The sequence below is a fragment of the Morus notabilis genome, unplaced genomic scaffold (genome assembly GCF_000414095.1).
Source record: "Morus notabilis unplaced genomic scaffold, ASM41409v2 Scaffold276, whole genome shotgun sequence".
Lineage (NCBI taxonomy): Eukaryota > Viridiplantae > Streptophyta > Magnoliopsida > Rosales > Moraceae > Morus > Morus notabilis.
Genome location: NW_010361626.1, coordinates 651055 through 665603, shown reverse-complemented (window position 1 = coordinate 665603; position 14549 = coordinate 651055). Strand labels below are relative to the sequence as shown.

General features: G+C 31.2%; 1 protein-coding gene and 1 non-coding gene across 2 annotated transcripts; one reads left to right on the top strand and one right to left on the bottom strand.

The window, feature by feature from the left end:
- Window positions 1-4680: 4680 nt before the first annotated feature.
- LOC112092015 lies at window positions 4681-4795 on the bottom strand. The gene has a single exon (XR_002902397.1). It is a non-coding gene; the product is annotated as a U5 spliceosomal RNA (small nuclear RNA).
- A 5845-nt stretch (window positions 4796-10640) lies between these two features.
- On the top strand, window positions 10641-12513 carry LOC112092006 (berberine bridge enzyme-like 8). The gene has a single exon (XM_024167061.1). The coding sequence runs from the start codon at window positions 10677-10679 to the stop codon at window positions 12267-12269; it is 1593 nt and encodes a 530-aa protein (XP_024022829.1). The 5' UTR covers window positions 10641-10676; the 3' UTR covers window positions 12270-12513.
- The last annotated feature ends 2036 nt before the right edge of the window (window positions 12514-14549 follow it).

Here is a 14549-nt window from a genome sequence, read left to right as displayed (position 1 = left end):
ACAAGTTTGTCCATAACTTATCTGGTTATAAACCATAACTTAACAAGTTATGGCCTATTAATTTCTATAACTAAAAATTAGTCTATATACTTTCTTAAGCTTTTCATATTGGCCTATTTTTTACTATTTCGGTTGATTAAATAAAGAATATAACTAATATTGCACTTTTTTGGATTGTTGTTGGGTGAGGACGTTACATATATCCTCAGCTTTTGTGTTGCCGGATTTTCATCCAATATGGGATGATTTCCTCATACCCACTAATCAATTTCTTAAATCATTATTCATATATACGTATAAATATACATTAGTAATAATAATAATAATAATAATAATAATAATAATAATAATAATAATAATAATAATAATAATAATAATAATCAGTGAGCATTTCTTGCCTACCCGGCCGTTTACTGAAAATGAGTTTTCTCAATAACTTCTGATTTCTTAATCATTTTTCCGTATAAATTATGAAGGATAAGTTATCAACAAGTCTATTTTCTTCAACAACAAAAAAACAAAAAAAACAAAAACAAAAGAACTTAATCCGTTTGACAACCATCACTGAAACAAGAAATTGTCAAACTTCCAAGCCTTCTTAGTAATGATCACTCGTAATGTTAAACACGTGATGATTTGTGTTGAAAATTAGACTGGTCTAAGACATGGAATAAAACGAAAGGATCACGTGTTACCTATTGGAAAACTAATTTTATACAGAAAACCACGGTTCAATGATATGGAGAGCTTATCCAAGTACTTTCCGTATAAATGATTAAGGATAAGTTACCAACAAGTCTATTTTCTTCACACACACACACAAAAAAAAAAAAAAAAAACAAAAACAAAACAAAACAAAAAAAACTTAATCCGTTTGACAACCATCACTGAAACAACAAATTGTCAAACTTCTAAGCCTTCTTAGTAATGATCACTCGTAAAGTTAAACACGTGATGATTTGTGTTGAAAATTAGACACAGTGTCTAAGACATGGCATAAAGCGAAAGGATCACGTGTTACCTTTTAGAAGCGTTGCGTACCGCTAAGCCGTCGAAAACTTGTTGTAAAACGGGCTTAAGAATAATAGGGCTCTCCTCTTAATTAGTCTCTTAATTAGTGGACGTTTAATTTACGGATTTAAAATTATAATTTTAAATGATTTTTAATTTATATGTATCTTTATAAAAAAAAAATATTGTAATAAATCATAAATTATTATTCAAACCGTGATACGAATCATCATACTAAACACATGCTTAGTCTCTCCATACAAAGACAAAATGTCCCACTCAACCCCTTGACCCACTTATAGCCCCCAACACTTATATAAACTTCATGGGCAAACATTATAGTGGGCTTATTGGGCTTGATAAATTATTTAAAAATAATAAAAAATAGACTAATATGAAAAGCTTAAGAAAGTATATAAGTCAATTTTTAGTTATAAAAATTAATAAGCCATAACTTATTAAGTTATGGTTCATAACCAGATAAGTTATGGACAAACTTGTCAAGTTATAGTTCATAGCCAGACAAGTTATGGACAAAAACCATGAATAATTTGTCAAGTTATGGTTCATAACCAGACAAGTTATAGACGAAAACAGTAATTTGACATATTTATTAACTTATGTAAACTATTGGCCTATTAATTTTAATTCATCTCAAGTCTTGGCCTATTTCCCTCTTTCTCCCTAAATTATTCTAGAGAAGTTATTTGGCCTAATGAGTTGACAAAGTATTGATGAGAAGAGGGAGTCTATAGGCCTAAAGTTAGTCAATAAATTAAGTGTCAATTCCATTATGGACCGATATTTAATATACATACATTTGTTAATTCACGTTAACACAGTTATCCATAAAATATTTTGATTCATAATAGAGTGAATTATTATGATTATAGAAGTCTACATTAAAATATTTCAACATGTTGAGCTAATTGGTAGAATGCTAGAAGCCCTTACGAGAATTTTTTTTTATTTTTTGTTTTTATTTTTCTCATTGGGTAGCCTCACTGAATTTGAATACAATAAAAACTTCCACATGTACGATCAACCCAGAAAGCTCACACGTAATTAAATTTAAATAGAGGTATAAGGTCTCATTTATCTTAGAACAATTTAGAGAGAAAATTTAATTGCTTACATATAGTGATTTCAAGTTATAGCATTTATAACTAGCTTGCTTATATTATAAATAGAGGTAGGTATAAGGTCTAATCAATCTTAGAACAACTTAGAGAGAAAAATTAGTTGTTCACATGTAATGATTAGAAGGAGATACGAATGTAGAAGAAATTGTTTAGCTTGTGCCATAAACACGACAGTCTATAGTACGAGAATAACATAAAAGATCAAATGGTTGTGATTCTTCAAGAAATAAAAGTTCTGTCAAATGTGTTATTCACGCATTTATAAAGGTAATAATAACTTATTTTTCATAGCAACACGAGTTAGTTTCCTAGTTTTAAATAAATATTTTTAAATTCTGTTGCACTATTTTCAATGGATTTTTCAACAATGCAGTAGACGTTGAAACCCATAGAATTTCTAGGTGACGCTTACGCAACTCAGGCGAAATCCATGTGATTTAAGGCATGACTATGCTAGCAGCAGTGCAACCTCGGACAACATGACTTTGTGATCACGTGTTATATGATGTATTTTGTATCTTTGTTTGATTTGGTGGATTTTGTGATTTCTATGGATTTTAGTATGAAATTCCGATAGATCACGTGCCATGTGTAATTATATTTGATCTTAGATGAGCATTAACAATTGTACGTCGTTAAAACAAAAAATTGAGAAATTTCATTGTTAAAATTAGGGTATCGTTCATTTTACCGATTCGAGTTTTATTATAATAAAAAAAACTCTAAAAAACAGTCACATTTAACTTTTTTATTATAATAAAAGCTCTCACATTTGCTAGATTATTGATGATATATATTGTCGCAAACTTAGAAGTTCCGAGATTTTTGATTGTTAACTCTAATGAGTTGTGTAGCTTTCATAATTGGGGATGGCCAAGAAGAAGTTCAGAGCTGGCAAGGAATTTTTTTTTTTTTTTTTTTTTTTCATACGTGTAGTTGTGTAGCTTTCATAATTTGTTAGGAAAAATATATATCTGTTAGCTTTCTTTTTTATTTTTTCGGACCCTAAATTGGGGATGGCCAACAAGATGAAAGATCAAATTTGATTGAAATAGATTTGCACCTTCTAAAAGACGATTCTATATCTATAAGCGTCCTACCAAATTTTATTAATAAGAAAGAAAATAAGTCATTACAAAATATGGTCTATAGATAAATCAATTTAGCCATCTAAATCCGGTACATGATTTCGAAACCAGCTAGATACAGGTAGGAAAGTAAAAAATGCCAAATTCTGCGCCAATTGGTTTACTCTTTTTATATAGAACAAATTTGTTTCCTTTCACTCAATTAATGCTTCTGAAAAGAAAATTGGTGTTGGTAGTAGCGTCTTGCCTTACCCTACAAAAAAAAATAAAAATAAAAATAAAATAAATAGTAGATTTAATTTCACTCTTGATTTCCTCTATAAAAAAAATCTAATTACATATGTCAATTATAGGGGCCTTGATATTGGGAGGAATAGCAACAATGGCACCACAAGCTACACGTAAGCAAGTGTTTGCAGTAACAAGTATTTTAAGAATAATTTGAACATGTTGGTTCGTGATAAGATTATAGTTAATCCAACTAATTTCTTCAAGAATGAACAAAGCATTCCGCCTCTAATTCCATTTCGGGAGTTGGGGGCTTGATGATTAGATAACATCCCAATCTTTTCACTATTTTCCCTTTGTTATAAGAGTTTAATTCTAGCTAGAAGGTGTGGGATACATAAATATCATTAAATAAATAGTACCTTTTTACTATAGGAGTTGAAATATATACACGAGGTACGTCACACCTCCAAATAGATACAATAAAAATATATCAATAACTACAATTAAGATGACCAACTTGTTTGTCTAAATTACATTGCAAGCTATATATAGGAAATAGGAGAAAGAAAGCTGACAAAAAGCTTGATTTTTTTTTTTTTTTTTGAATTTCTCAAAATGGGCAATGCCCATAATGGGATATTTGCAGGATAGTGAATCGAATCAAATAAAAAAGACAAATGGAATAACAATGATATCTTATCTTCAACCAAGCAATCTAATGGTCCACGTCATCACCCAATTATTTTTTAATTTTAAATGGAATGATCAAGATTTATACACATGGTTTATGCATTCTCCCACACCTCATATCACACCTCACGCTTTAAACTTGTTTGCTTAATAAATTTTATTTTATTTTTTTTAACTTTTTGTTTAGATTTTTGAAGTAAATAATACTATTATTTAACTTGTCATAGTAATGCATCAAATATGAGTAACATATTATGTTAAAATATATTGAAAAAGTACATTTGTTAATTGTTTTTTTTATTAATTGGCTATAATTTATTAATACTAATTAGACTTTAATTAGTATCCAATTAGTAGAGTTAATATTATTTTACTCCCTATTTATTTTCTCCTTTTTTAACCTTTTGTGTTTAGATTTTTAGTTTAATGCTAGTCAATCTATACCGATTAGTAACCTCTAATAATACCAGGACTACTATTAATACCTCAAATTTTTAGAACTTAAACTGTGGGGCTTCACCAAATAGAAGAAACCCCTTTAAAAAATTTGAGTATGTCGCTTTATGTGGCAAGCACACGGTATTCTTTAGTAAAAGGCGAAAGAATAGTTCGCTCTGTGCTTACCACGCGACTCCTTGTTTTGTGCTGCACATGAAGTGCCGTATTTATAGTCTAACTCTTCCACTTCTCCTTCATGTCCTTTCTATGTGGGACAATTCAACTTTGCTCTTTGTATATATATGTGTTGGATCTTATATTCTGCAATTGATCAAGTGCTGAATTTTGGTCCTACTTTTGAATTATCATATGTCAGCCTCGTTCATTTTGCAGATTCGAGTTTTCAATTCGAATTCATTTTGCAGATTCGAGTTTTCAATTCGAACTGAGATGTGATAATTTGTGAGAGCTTTTTACTGTAGTAGAAAAAGTTAAATGTGACATTTTCTGAGAATTTTTTACTATAGAAACCTAAAACTGAAAACTTAAATCGGTGAAATGAACAAGACATAAGTTCTAATGCAAACCATCGCAATAATATTGACTGTGGATGGTTTTCTGTCTCAATAGCGCTGGAGAGAGAAAAGAGACGGTGCAAGCCTAAACATATGGACAAGAACAAATCGAGTAGATATATAAGAAGAGATACTTGTTTTGAGTTTTACACTTAATTGCTTGGCTACTTCTTTATAATAAAAAAAAAATTCTTGTATTTAGGGAGTTTTCTCATTAAAAACTTTTTCGCTAATTTACCCATTGACATAATTTTTATTCAAATATATTCCAAATTCAATATTTCTTCATGCTATACTTTAAAATGTCATTTTTCTTGAAATGCATTCCAAGTATAATTTTTTTTTATTAATTCACTCTTTTTGTATCAAATGCTTTCTTGTTTGTTTCTTCTTCTTCTTTTATTTTCTCAAATAAATTCAACTTGTAAATCTTTAAATACTCTTTACTGCGTGCACTCACACACACACACACACACACACACACATATATATATATAGGGAAAAGATGCATTTGTATTTTGAACTTTGATTTTAACCATCATCATACATAAATATGAAATTGTAAAATAATTATAATTGTTTTGATAAAATAATTCTTTTTATGAAAAACAAAAGCATCCAAATTGTAAAGTAAAAAAAAAAAAAAAAGTTACAAATGAGACGTGCCTTAGGGACATCTTCATGCTAGTATAACTATAAAAATCATGGTATCATTAATTCTACGAATGGTAAAAAAATAAGTATATATCTATCATGCTATGAAAAGGAAAGGCACATTTCAGAGTGCACGGGTCTACATTTTTATCTTTTACTCTTAATTTATATCTTTTTAGTCATATAATTATATTAATCAAAAAGATATTTATTTATAAGAGTACTAAAAGGTAAAAATTTATACGCATGCACTTTAAAAGTAAGTTCGGCAATTTTCTCAAATAATAATTATACTGCAAAATGAATGTCTTAATCACACACACATACATATTGTTTTATTGAATAAATGATGAGAAGAAGCAACTAACATCAAGGTAAAACAAGACATCCCAATTATGTTGGGACCCTTGAAGCCAGTATCACATATGATATTATTTGCTTTCATCCACAATTCAAAAATCTCCTAGAGTTTTATGTTTTAATTACATACGTTTTTGACAAAGATTTATATACGTCTATATATTCATACGTGCACTTGTGTGTTTATATATTTATACATGTCTATATGTGTATAAATATATATATGTATATATACACACATACTTTATTGTCGAATACTTAAATACGATTGTATTGAAATAAACTGGATCTTAGTAAACTATTATATATATGTTATTGTATGTCTTATTTTAATTTTCTAATCAGAAATAGTAGAAAATATGCCAATATGAAAAGCTTAAGGAAGTATATAGGCCAATTTTTAGTTATAGAAATTAATATGTCATAACTTGTCAAGTTATGGTTCATAACTAGATAAGTTATTGACAAACTTGTCAAGTTATGGTTCATAGCCAGATAAATTATGGATAAAAATTGTGATTTATGGACACTTCATAACCAGACAAGTTATGGACAAAAATAGTAATTTGACCTATTTATTAACTTATGTAAACTATTAGCCTATTAATTTTAATTCATCTCAAGTCTTGACCTATTTCCCTCTTTCTTCTTTTCTAATTTGTAACGAGTTTATGATGATAGTGGAAAATGGGCTACAAGTCTTAAACTCAAAAGACCAATCTGCAAATCCGAGAAATTCAATCTGTAGATATACAGTGCAATTAATTAAATTGGATTGGATTGGTTAAAAGAATGTTATGATAACATATGGAGATTTTTCCATTCTAAAAGTTATGGAAGGCCTCTAATCTGTGAAATAATGACAAATTAATGTCGCTATCAAAATTATATTGGGTGTCCCCAGTGTTACTTTTACAAAGGCCTAGCACGTGAAGCAAATGGTGGATTTAAATTATTGAACTTCTATAATGTTTTATAGGCCTTATATTCCTCCTTCAGACCAAAAAAAAAAAAAAAAAAAAAAAGGAAAACTGTTGCTGCCGACACAAAATGACAAGTTTCTCGTAAAGCTTTCCAGAAACTGTTACAAAGAAAGGTTTCATAATTGCGCTTATATATATGTATATAATAGTCAGAGGCAAGGTTTAAAAAATTGACATTTCCATCTTTTACGATATTTTCGTGAAATTTATCTATTTTAGAAGTACTGATGTGAAAAGAGAGACGTAATATCTTTTGCGTAAAATAACTTAAAGTTGATATTTATTTTTAACATGCATATTTATCATATACTTAGTATTTTAATTGAGAATTATTAGTTATATAGATTTTCCAAAGTCACATTTAAAAATAAAGTGTTTTAAAATTTATTTCCATACGTCAATTACCACCTATATTGATATTTCCTTAAAATTTAGGTATCGTTATTTTTATCCTTAGTCAGATGTGTAATGTGTTCTGTGTGAGTAAAATATCAACTGTTTTTTTCTTTTTCTTTTTTAAACAAGTTTTCTTAAAAAATATTAAAATAGTATACTTTTAAATTTAAATCAAAATAAAATGCAAGCATATGGTGATTTTATTAGGACATTTCATAAATATATATATATATATATAAATTTTAGTTGAATTTTAAATCCTACTAATGGTAAACCTTAGAGTGAACGAGAAATGATAGCAACAACATTTTCAGCAAATGCATATAATAAAAGACGGTAATTCTGCATATATTTAGATGCTGTCATTACATATTGTTGAGTATATTAAATATGATTTTGGCCGTAATTTTATCATATAATAAAATTATGATAAAACCCGTAGCCCCACTTTTGTTCTTCATGTTTCGTAATTTCATTGGTGGAACTGCGCTTTGGGCTCACATGGCTGACGACTAAGAATGCCTTAAAACAGTTTTTAGAATATTCGAACTTGTTTTGGTTTCTAGACAAGTTTGGCTGTAATCGATGGCTTCTCGTTGGTTATAGACGAACATCTTTTCTTATGAATACAATGATTTGAAGTTTTACTTGCATCAATTAAGTTGTCTAATTTCTCACATGGTCGGTTGCTGAACAGTGAGAAAATTTCAACTGGTTTTTTAGGTCTTTCAAATCTGTAGTGTGGTGTCATTTAGTTCCTAGATAATTTTCGAGTAATGACTTATGAGATTTTATAGTTATAATCACGTTTTAATCGCACAATAATTGAAGCTTTTTATAAAAAAAATATATATATTTATTTTAAATGCAAAATACACTCTCTTCACTTCTTGTCCAAATTAAGTCCTTAAAAATTAACTAGAATATTAATTTCCATTTTAAACTCTTCAGTTTTGTTATTTTCTTTGTTATTTTGTTGAATACACAAACACACACACTCTCGTGATTGATCAGATAAATTAAATAGGATCTTTACTACATCTATTTTGAGGTCTAAATCAAGTTGTAATATCTGGATATTTTAAGTTGGAAACTTGGAATCAAATGTATTATCTTAACTTGGTCCAGGTACAATATTTCGTCCTTGTTTTTATTCTCGAAACCAACCAGTAAAATGATCAAAAGGTGACCTTTGCTTTGAGCAAACAACTATATCGTTCCATTGGTGGTCATTGACAACTCAGGGCTACGGCTAAAGTCCAAATTAGCGAAAAGATAGAGCACCAAAAGCCTTAGCTAAGCAAATCATCAAAGATTGCGAGGTGTATAAACACAACAGCGACAACTAGGAAAGTCTTCGTTTGGTCGGAGAGATGGATTATAGAAAGTATCAAGGGCAATAGCTCGCTCATTTACATTCAATTAATGTTGGGATTTTTACCTAGTCCTTAAATTTTTTGACATTTAGTTTTTGTGTTCATTTTTTTTTTCTTTTTTTGAAAATATGGACAACCCGACCTCTCAACTCCTATTTTCTTAAACTTTGGATCCCCGTTCACTTCGCTGATTCGAATTTAGAATTCGAGTTTTTCTACAGTAAAAAGCTCTCACAAACAATCACATCTAACTTTTTTGTTACAGTAAAAAGCTCTCACATAAAGTCACATCTCAACTCGAATTCTAAACTCGAATCAGCGAAGTGAACGGGGCCGACAAGAGAGAGGAAATCATATTAAATAAGGTAAGGTGGTTTTATTCACACCACTCTTTTAATTAAAAATTCTTATTTGAAAAACACCCTCACATAAATATATAGTTAAATTTTACTATTAAGAAAAATAAAAGTAGTTTTTTTTTTCCTCTTCACACACCCCAAACACATCATCTCTTCATTCTAAACTATTGCTATTATAAATCTATAACAAAACCATAACTTTCACATTTCAAAGGCTATTTAAAAGAGTTGCGTGGAGGTATATTAATTTTCTTTGATATTTGTTGTTTGACAATTTTATTTTGTTTTATTTTTTGCTTTTTTTTAATAGTTTGATTGATTTTGTTTTTTCCTTTCATTCTTTTTTTTTTTTTTTTGCTATTTATGTTCATATGTGATTTATGATGTAGGAGACAGTCCTTTTGTTGATAACTTTTAATATGTTGCTCATGTTATGTTATTTGCTGCCAAGACTAAAACTTATATAATGGCTAGACTGATGTTGATGTGTCGTTTTTGCTTGTTTCTATCGTTTTGTGACTGAGAATTGAGTTTGGTCGTTTTGATCGAATTCCTCTAGGTTAATATCCCTCGTTGAGAAGCTGTACGCAGCTGTGAAAATTTGGTGAATGAAATTGGATTTCCACCCCTTTGATTACACTGTGTTTTTCCTTGTTTCTTCTCTGCATTTCTTCTTGGTTTGGACGTGATTCCTCTCCAAGTTTGTTACCAGATTTGTTGCTCACAGCCCCCAATCGGCTTCTACGCCAATTATATCAATACCAAACTAGCACTTTCACTTGCTATCTTGTCTTTTTTAGTTGCACGTTAATTTATATAACACAGTCATGTTCTCGTTTTTTTTTTTTTTAATTTCATTTATTTCTTTTTAGTTTTGAGTTGTTTTGCTTTTGATGAAAAAAAAGTAGATGTAATATCAGAATAACAAATTAAAATAAAAATAGCTGGAAAGAAAAATAAAGTGATAAGAATTAATAATTTTATGAAAGATAATTACGGGTAATTTTAAAATAATAGAAGTGTGTAAAAAGTAAGTTTAATCATTTTTATGTGGATGTGTAGTTAGAATGTGGACAGGAAAAGTAAAAATTGATGATGTGTCAATAAAAAAATATTTAAAGACACTATTAGTATTAAACATTATTCTAACAGAAATGTGAGTCATATATGTGAGTCTCACCTCATGAGATTCATATTTTTTTATTAGTGGGTGGTATTCTGACCTCAAATAACATTCTTCTAAAACTACCCTATTAAATATTGCAAGATTCAAATATACCAAAGTGTCCACGCATATATAATCATACATCCAGGAACCACATTAATTTCTCAACTCACTCACTCACATTATATCCAGTACTCAACACTAACCCATGGCTGATCACCCAGTTCACACTCAGGAGTCCTTCATTCACTCACTCCTGAATTCCTCCGATCCTTCTCACCCAGTCTCTCCCTCAATAATCCACACCCCCGAAAGCCCTTCATTCACCTCCGTCCTTCAATCCCACATCCGCAACCTCCGATTCACCACCCCGAAAACCCCGGAACCCCTTTTAATCATCACCCCAACTCACGTTTCCCACGTGAGAGCCGCCATAATCGCCGCCCGGAAGCATCATCTCCACATGAAGATCCGCAGCGGCGGCCACGACTACGAAGGCGTCTCATACGTCTCCCACAAGGCCCCCTTCTTCCTCCTCGACATGCAAAACCTCCGCTCCGTCGAAATTGACATGGCGACCGAGACAGCATGGGTCCAGGCCGGTGCAACTCTCGGCGAAGTCTACTACAAAATCGCCGAGAAAAGCAAAGTCCACGGGTTCCCGGCCGGGGTGTGTCCGACAGTCAGCGTCGGAGGACACTTAAGTGGTGGAGGGTACGGCACCATGATGAGAAAGTACGGTCTTTCCGTCGACAATGTCGTAGATGCTCAAATCGTCGACGTTCGCGGACGGGTTCTCGACAGAATAACCATGGGTGAAGACTTGTTTTGGGCCATACGAGGAGGCGGCGCAGCTAGTTTCTGTGTGGTCGTGGCTTACAAAATTAATCTTGTTCGGATTCCGGAAAACGTCGTCGTTTTCAGAGTCGAGAAAACTCTGGAGGAGAAAGGAACGGACGACGTCGTTTACCGGTGGCAGGAAGTTGCGCCGAAGCTAGACGACGACCTCTTCATTAGAATTTTCTTCGACGTTGTGAAGAGTAACGATCAAAGAGAGAACAAGACTGTAAGAGCTTCTTTTGTAGGGTTTTTTCTTGGAGATTCTGAGAGACTTTTAAATTTGGTGTATGAAAGTTTTCCAGAACTTGGCTTAAAAAAATCCGATTGTATTTTCACAAGCTGGGTCCAATCCATTTTTTTCTGGGCAGATTTACCAATTGGGACGAGAGACGATTATCTTCTCGTTCGAACGCCTAAAAAGCTCGTTCACTTTAAGAGAAAATCTGATTATTTGAAGGAGCCAATTCCGAAAAGTGGTCTTAACTGGATTTTTCAGAGAATGATCGAACTGGAATTTCCAATGCTGGCGCTTAATCCATACGGGGGAAGAATGGCTCGGATTCCGGCGAATGCGACGCCGTTTCCGCACCGCGGAAACTTGGCGAAGATTCATTACTTGGTGAATTGGGATGAGCCGGGAACAGAGGCGGCGAATTTCTACATTGGTTTGTTGCGGAGGCTTTACTATTACATGACTCCGTTTGTGGCCAAGAATCCGAGGGTGTCGTATTTGAACTACAGAGATCTCGACCTGGGAATCAACGGCCATGATTCGAAGAAGACGAGTTACGAGAAGGGAAGGGAATACGGGATTAAGTATTTCAAGGATAATTTCCAGAGGCTGGTGGAGATAAAGACCAGAGTTGATCCCGGGAATTTCTTCAGGAACGAGCAGAGCATTCCGACACTTCCGATGGTAGAAAAGACTGGTGGGGTCCACTTATTGGAGGCACGCATGTGATTCTATTTTCCTTCGACTGGTGGGGACCACTGGTTGGGTCCATACACATATTAATTACGTCCTCTTATTATTGGGTTTTTTTCTTTTTTATTTTTTTTTGTCGTTTGTGTGGATCGTGTTGGTTATCGTTGGTGGGTCCGTATGTTTGGTTCATGTATAGTTCGCTGAGCATCATCCTTTCCAACTGCGGAGGAAGCATTTGATTGTGATTGGTTCGGCCGTTGTACTTTGTGATAAAGTGATGACCGCAAATAATTAAACGCAGTTCTGCACTTGTGTTGGGAACGTGAAATTTGAGATGTAAGTACTGAGACTATATGCTAAATGTTATATTTGGTTTGAAAAACTGTGAAAATATAGCCTCGTTCGTTTCGCTGATTCGAGTTTAGAATTCGAGTTTTGTTACAGTAAAAAGCTCTTACAAACAATCACATCTAACTTTTTTGTTACAGTAAAAAACTCTCACATACGATCACATCTCAACTCAAATTCTAAACTCGAATCATCGAAACGAACGAGGCCTATATATTATTTTAATTTGCGCTCTCTAATCTATAATGTTATTTCAAAGGTTTATTTTTTTAATTATCATTAAGTTTTAAAAGTTATAAAAATTATATTTTTAACGTTAAAATAATTTAAAAATGTCGATTGGACTTTTTTTATAAACATTCTCTCAACTTTTTAAATTTAACAATTTAATCTTTAATCTTTTCTTTTAGCGATTGACCTATTCAACTTAAAAATCTTTGCAATTTTAGCCCAATAGAAAATGAATTCTTTTTTTTTTTTTTTTGACGTGAACATCTATTAGGGATAATGAAGGTCACGTGAACATCTGGATGGATTAAGCAGCCCGTTTCAACTTGTTGGGCTATGATATTATGTGCAAATTGGACTTTTTGAAGACTTGAACTTCTATCTTAAATCGTCAACATATTAAATAGGATGACCCAGCGTCTCTATAAGTTGGTGTTTATTATTGTATTAAATAATGTGGGATTAATAGGTTAAGATGCTTATTTGAACTCGTTAGGCTTGATAAAATGTGCAAATCAAACTTTATAACTTACACTTCTGTATTAATTTACCAATCTATCCCAAAAGCTTAAGCTATTAGAAGGTAGGCCAACAATAATTTTATATTTTAACACTCTCCCTCACGTGTGGGCTGGACAATAAGCAATCATGTGAGTAAATTAATTAGAAAGCCTAACACGTGAATATTTAAGTCTGAGATATATTAAAGAATTTAAATGGAGATAAAGAGTGTAATTATGAGAGTTTAAACTCAGGTTCTCCCACTCTGATACGATATTAGTTTATCAATTCTAAAAGTTTAAGCTATTAATAGGTAGGCTAACTATAATTTTATATTTTAATAGTGAAGTTATGGAATTTTACATTTAAATGTGATGATCTCGAGTTTTTAGTTTAGAGTTATTTGAAAAGCGTGGAATTCGTTCAAAAAGAAATATGTGTGAAATTAGTTGTTTAGATTGTGCATTTCATGAAATTCGTTGTTTAGATTAGAAAATTGGTGGTGACTTGAATAGTTTAGGTTGTGAGACTAGTTGGATATGGATTCTGTTTTGTGTAATTGGTTTCTTTAGTTGTGATTGCTTTTGAGTTTTTAGTTTCGGTTATTTGAAATATGTAAAATTAGTTATCTAGATTGTGTGTTTCATGAAATTGGATGTATAGACTGTAAAATTGGCTGTGAAATTAATATGCATTTATGAGATTTATGAAATTGATTGTTTCAGTTGAGATAAATTGGAGTCTTTAGATTTATTGAAAATATGTGTTATTTGTAATTGGTTGTACGTGATTGAGATTTATATATTTATGTAGGACTAGCACTCCATAAGAAATGAATATTGGCTATAACATGAATATGAAAGGGGCTGAAGAATTTTTACCTTCAGGAATGCTTATGGCTTAGTTTGGTAGTGTTGTAGATTTTGAAAAAAATATTTTTAGTTGTGTTGAAAGAAGAAGCAGCTATTACAAAAAATAGTTAAGTTTTTAGTAAACTATAATTATAGTAGCTGTGTTGGTTCTAAAATCAGTGTAATAGCGTTTGATAAATTATGAGGTTGAATTGTTGTTGATAGTTAAAAATTGCGACTATATTATATTATACTATAATATATATAATTAATTTATTATTATATTTAATATAATACAAAAAAGTATTATTATATAATATATTATATAATTATGATATAGAATATAATAATATTATTAAAATAATAACTAAAATAATTAAAAATAACA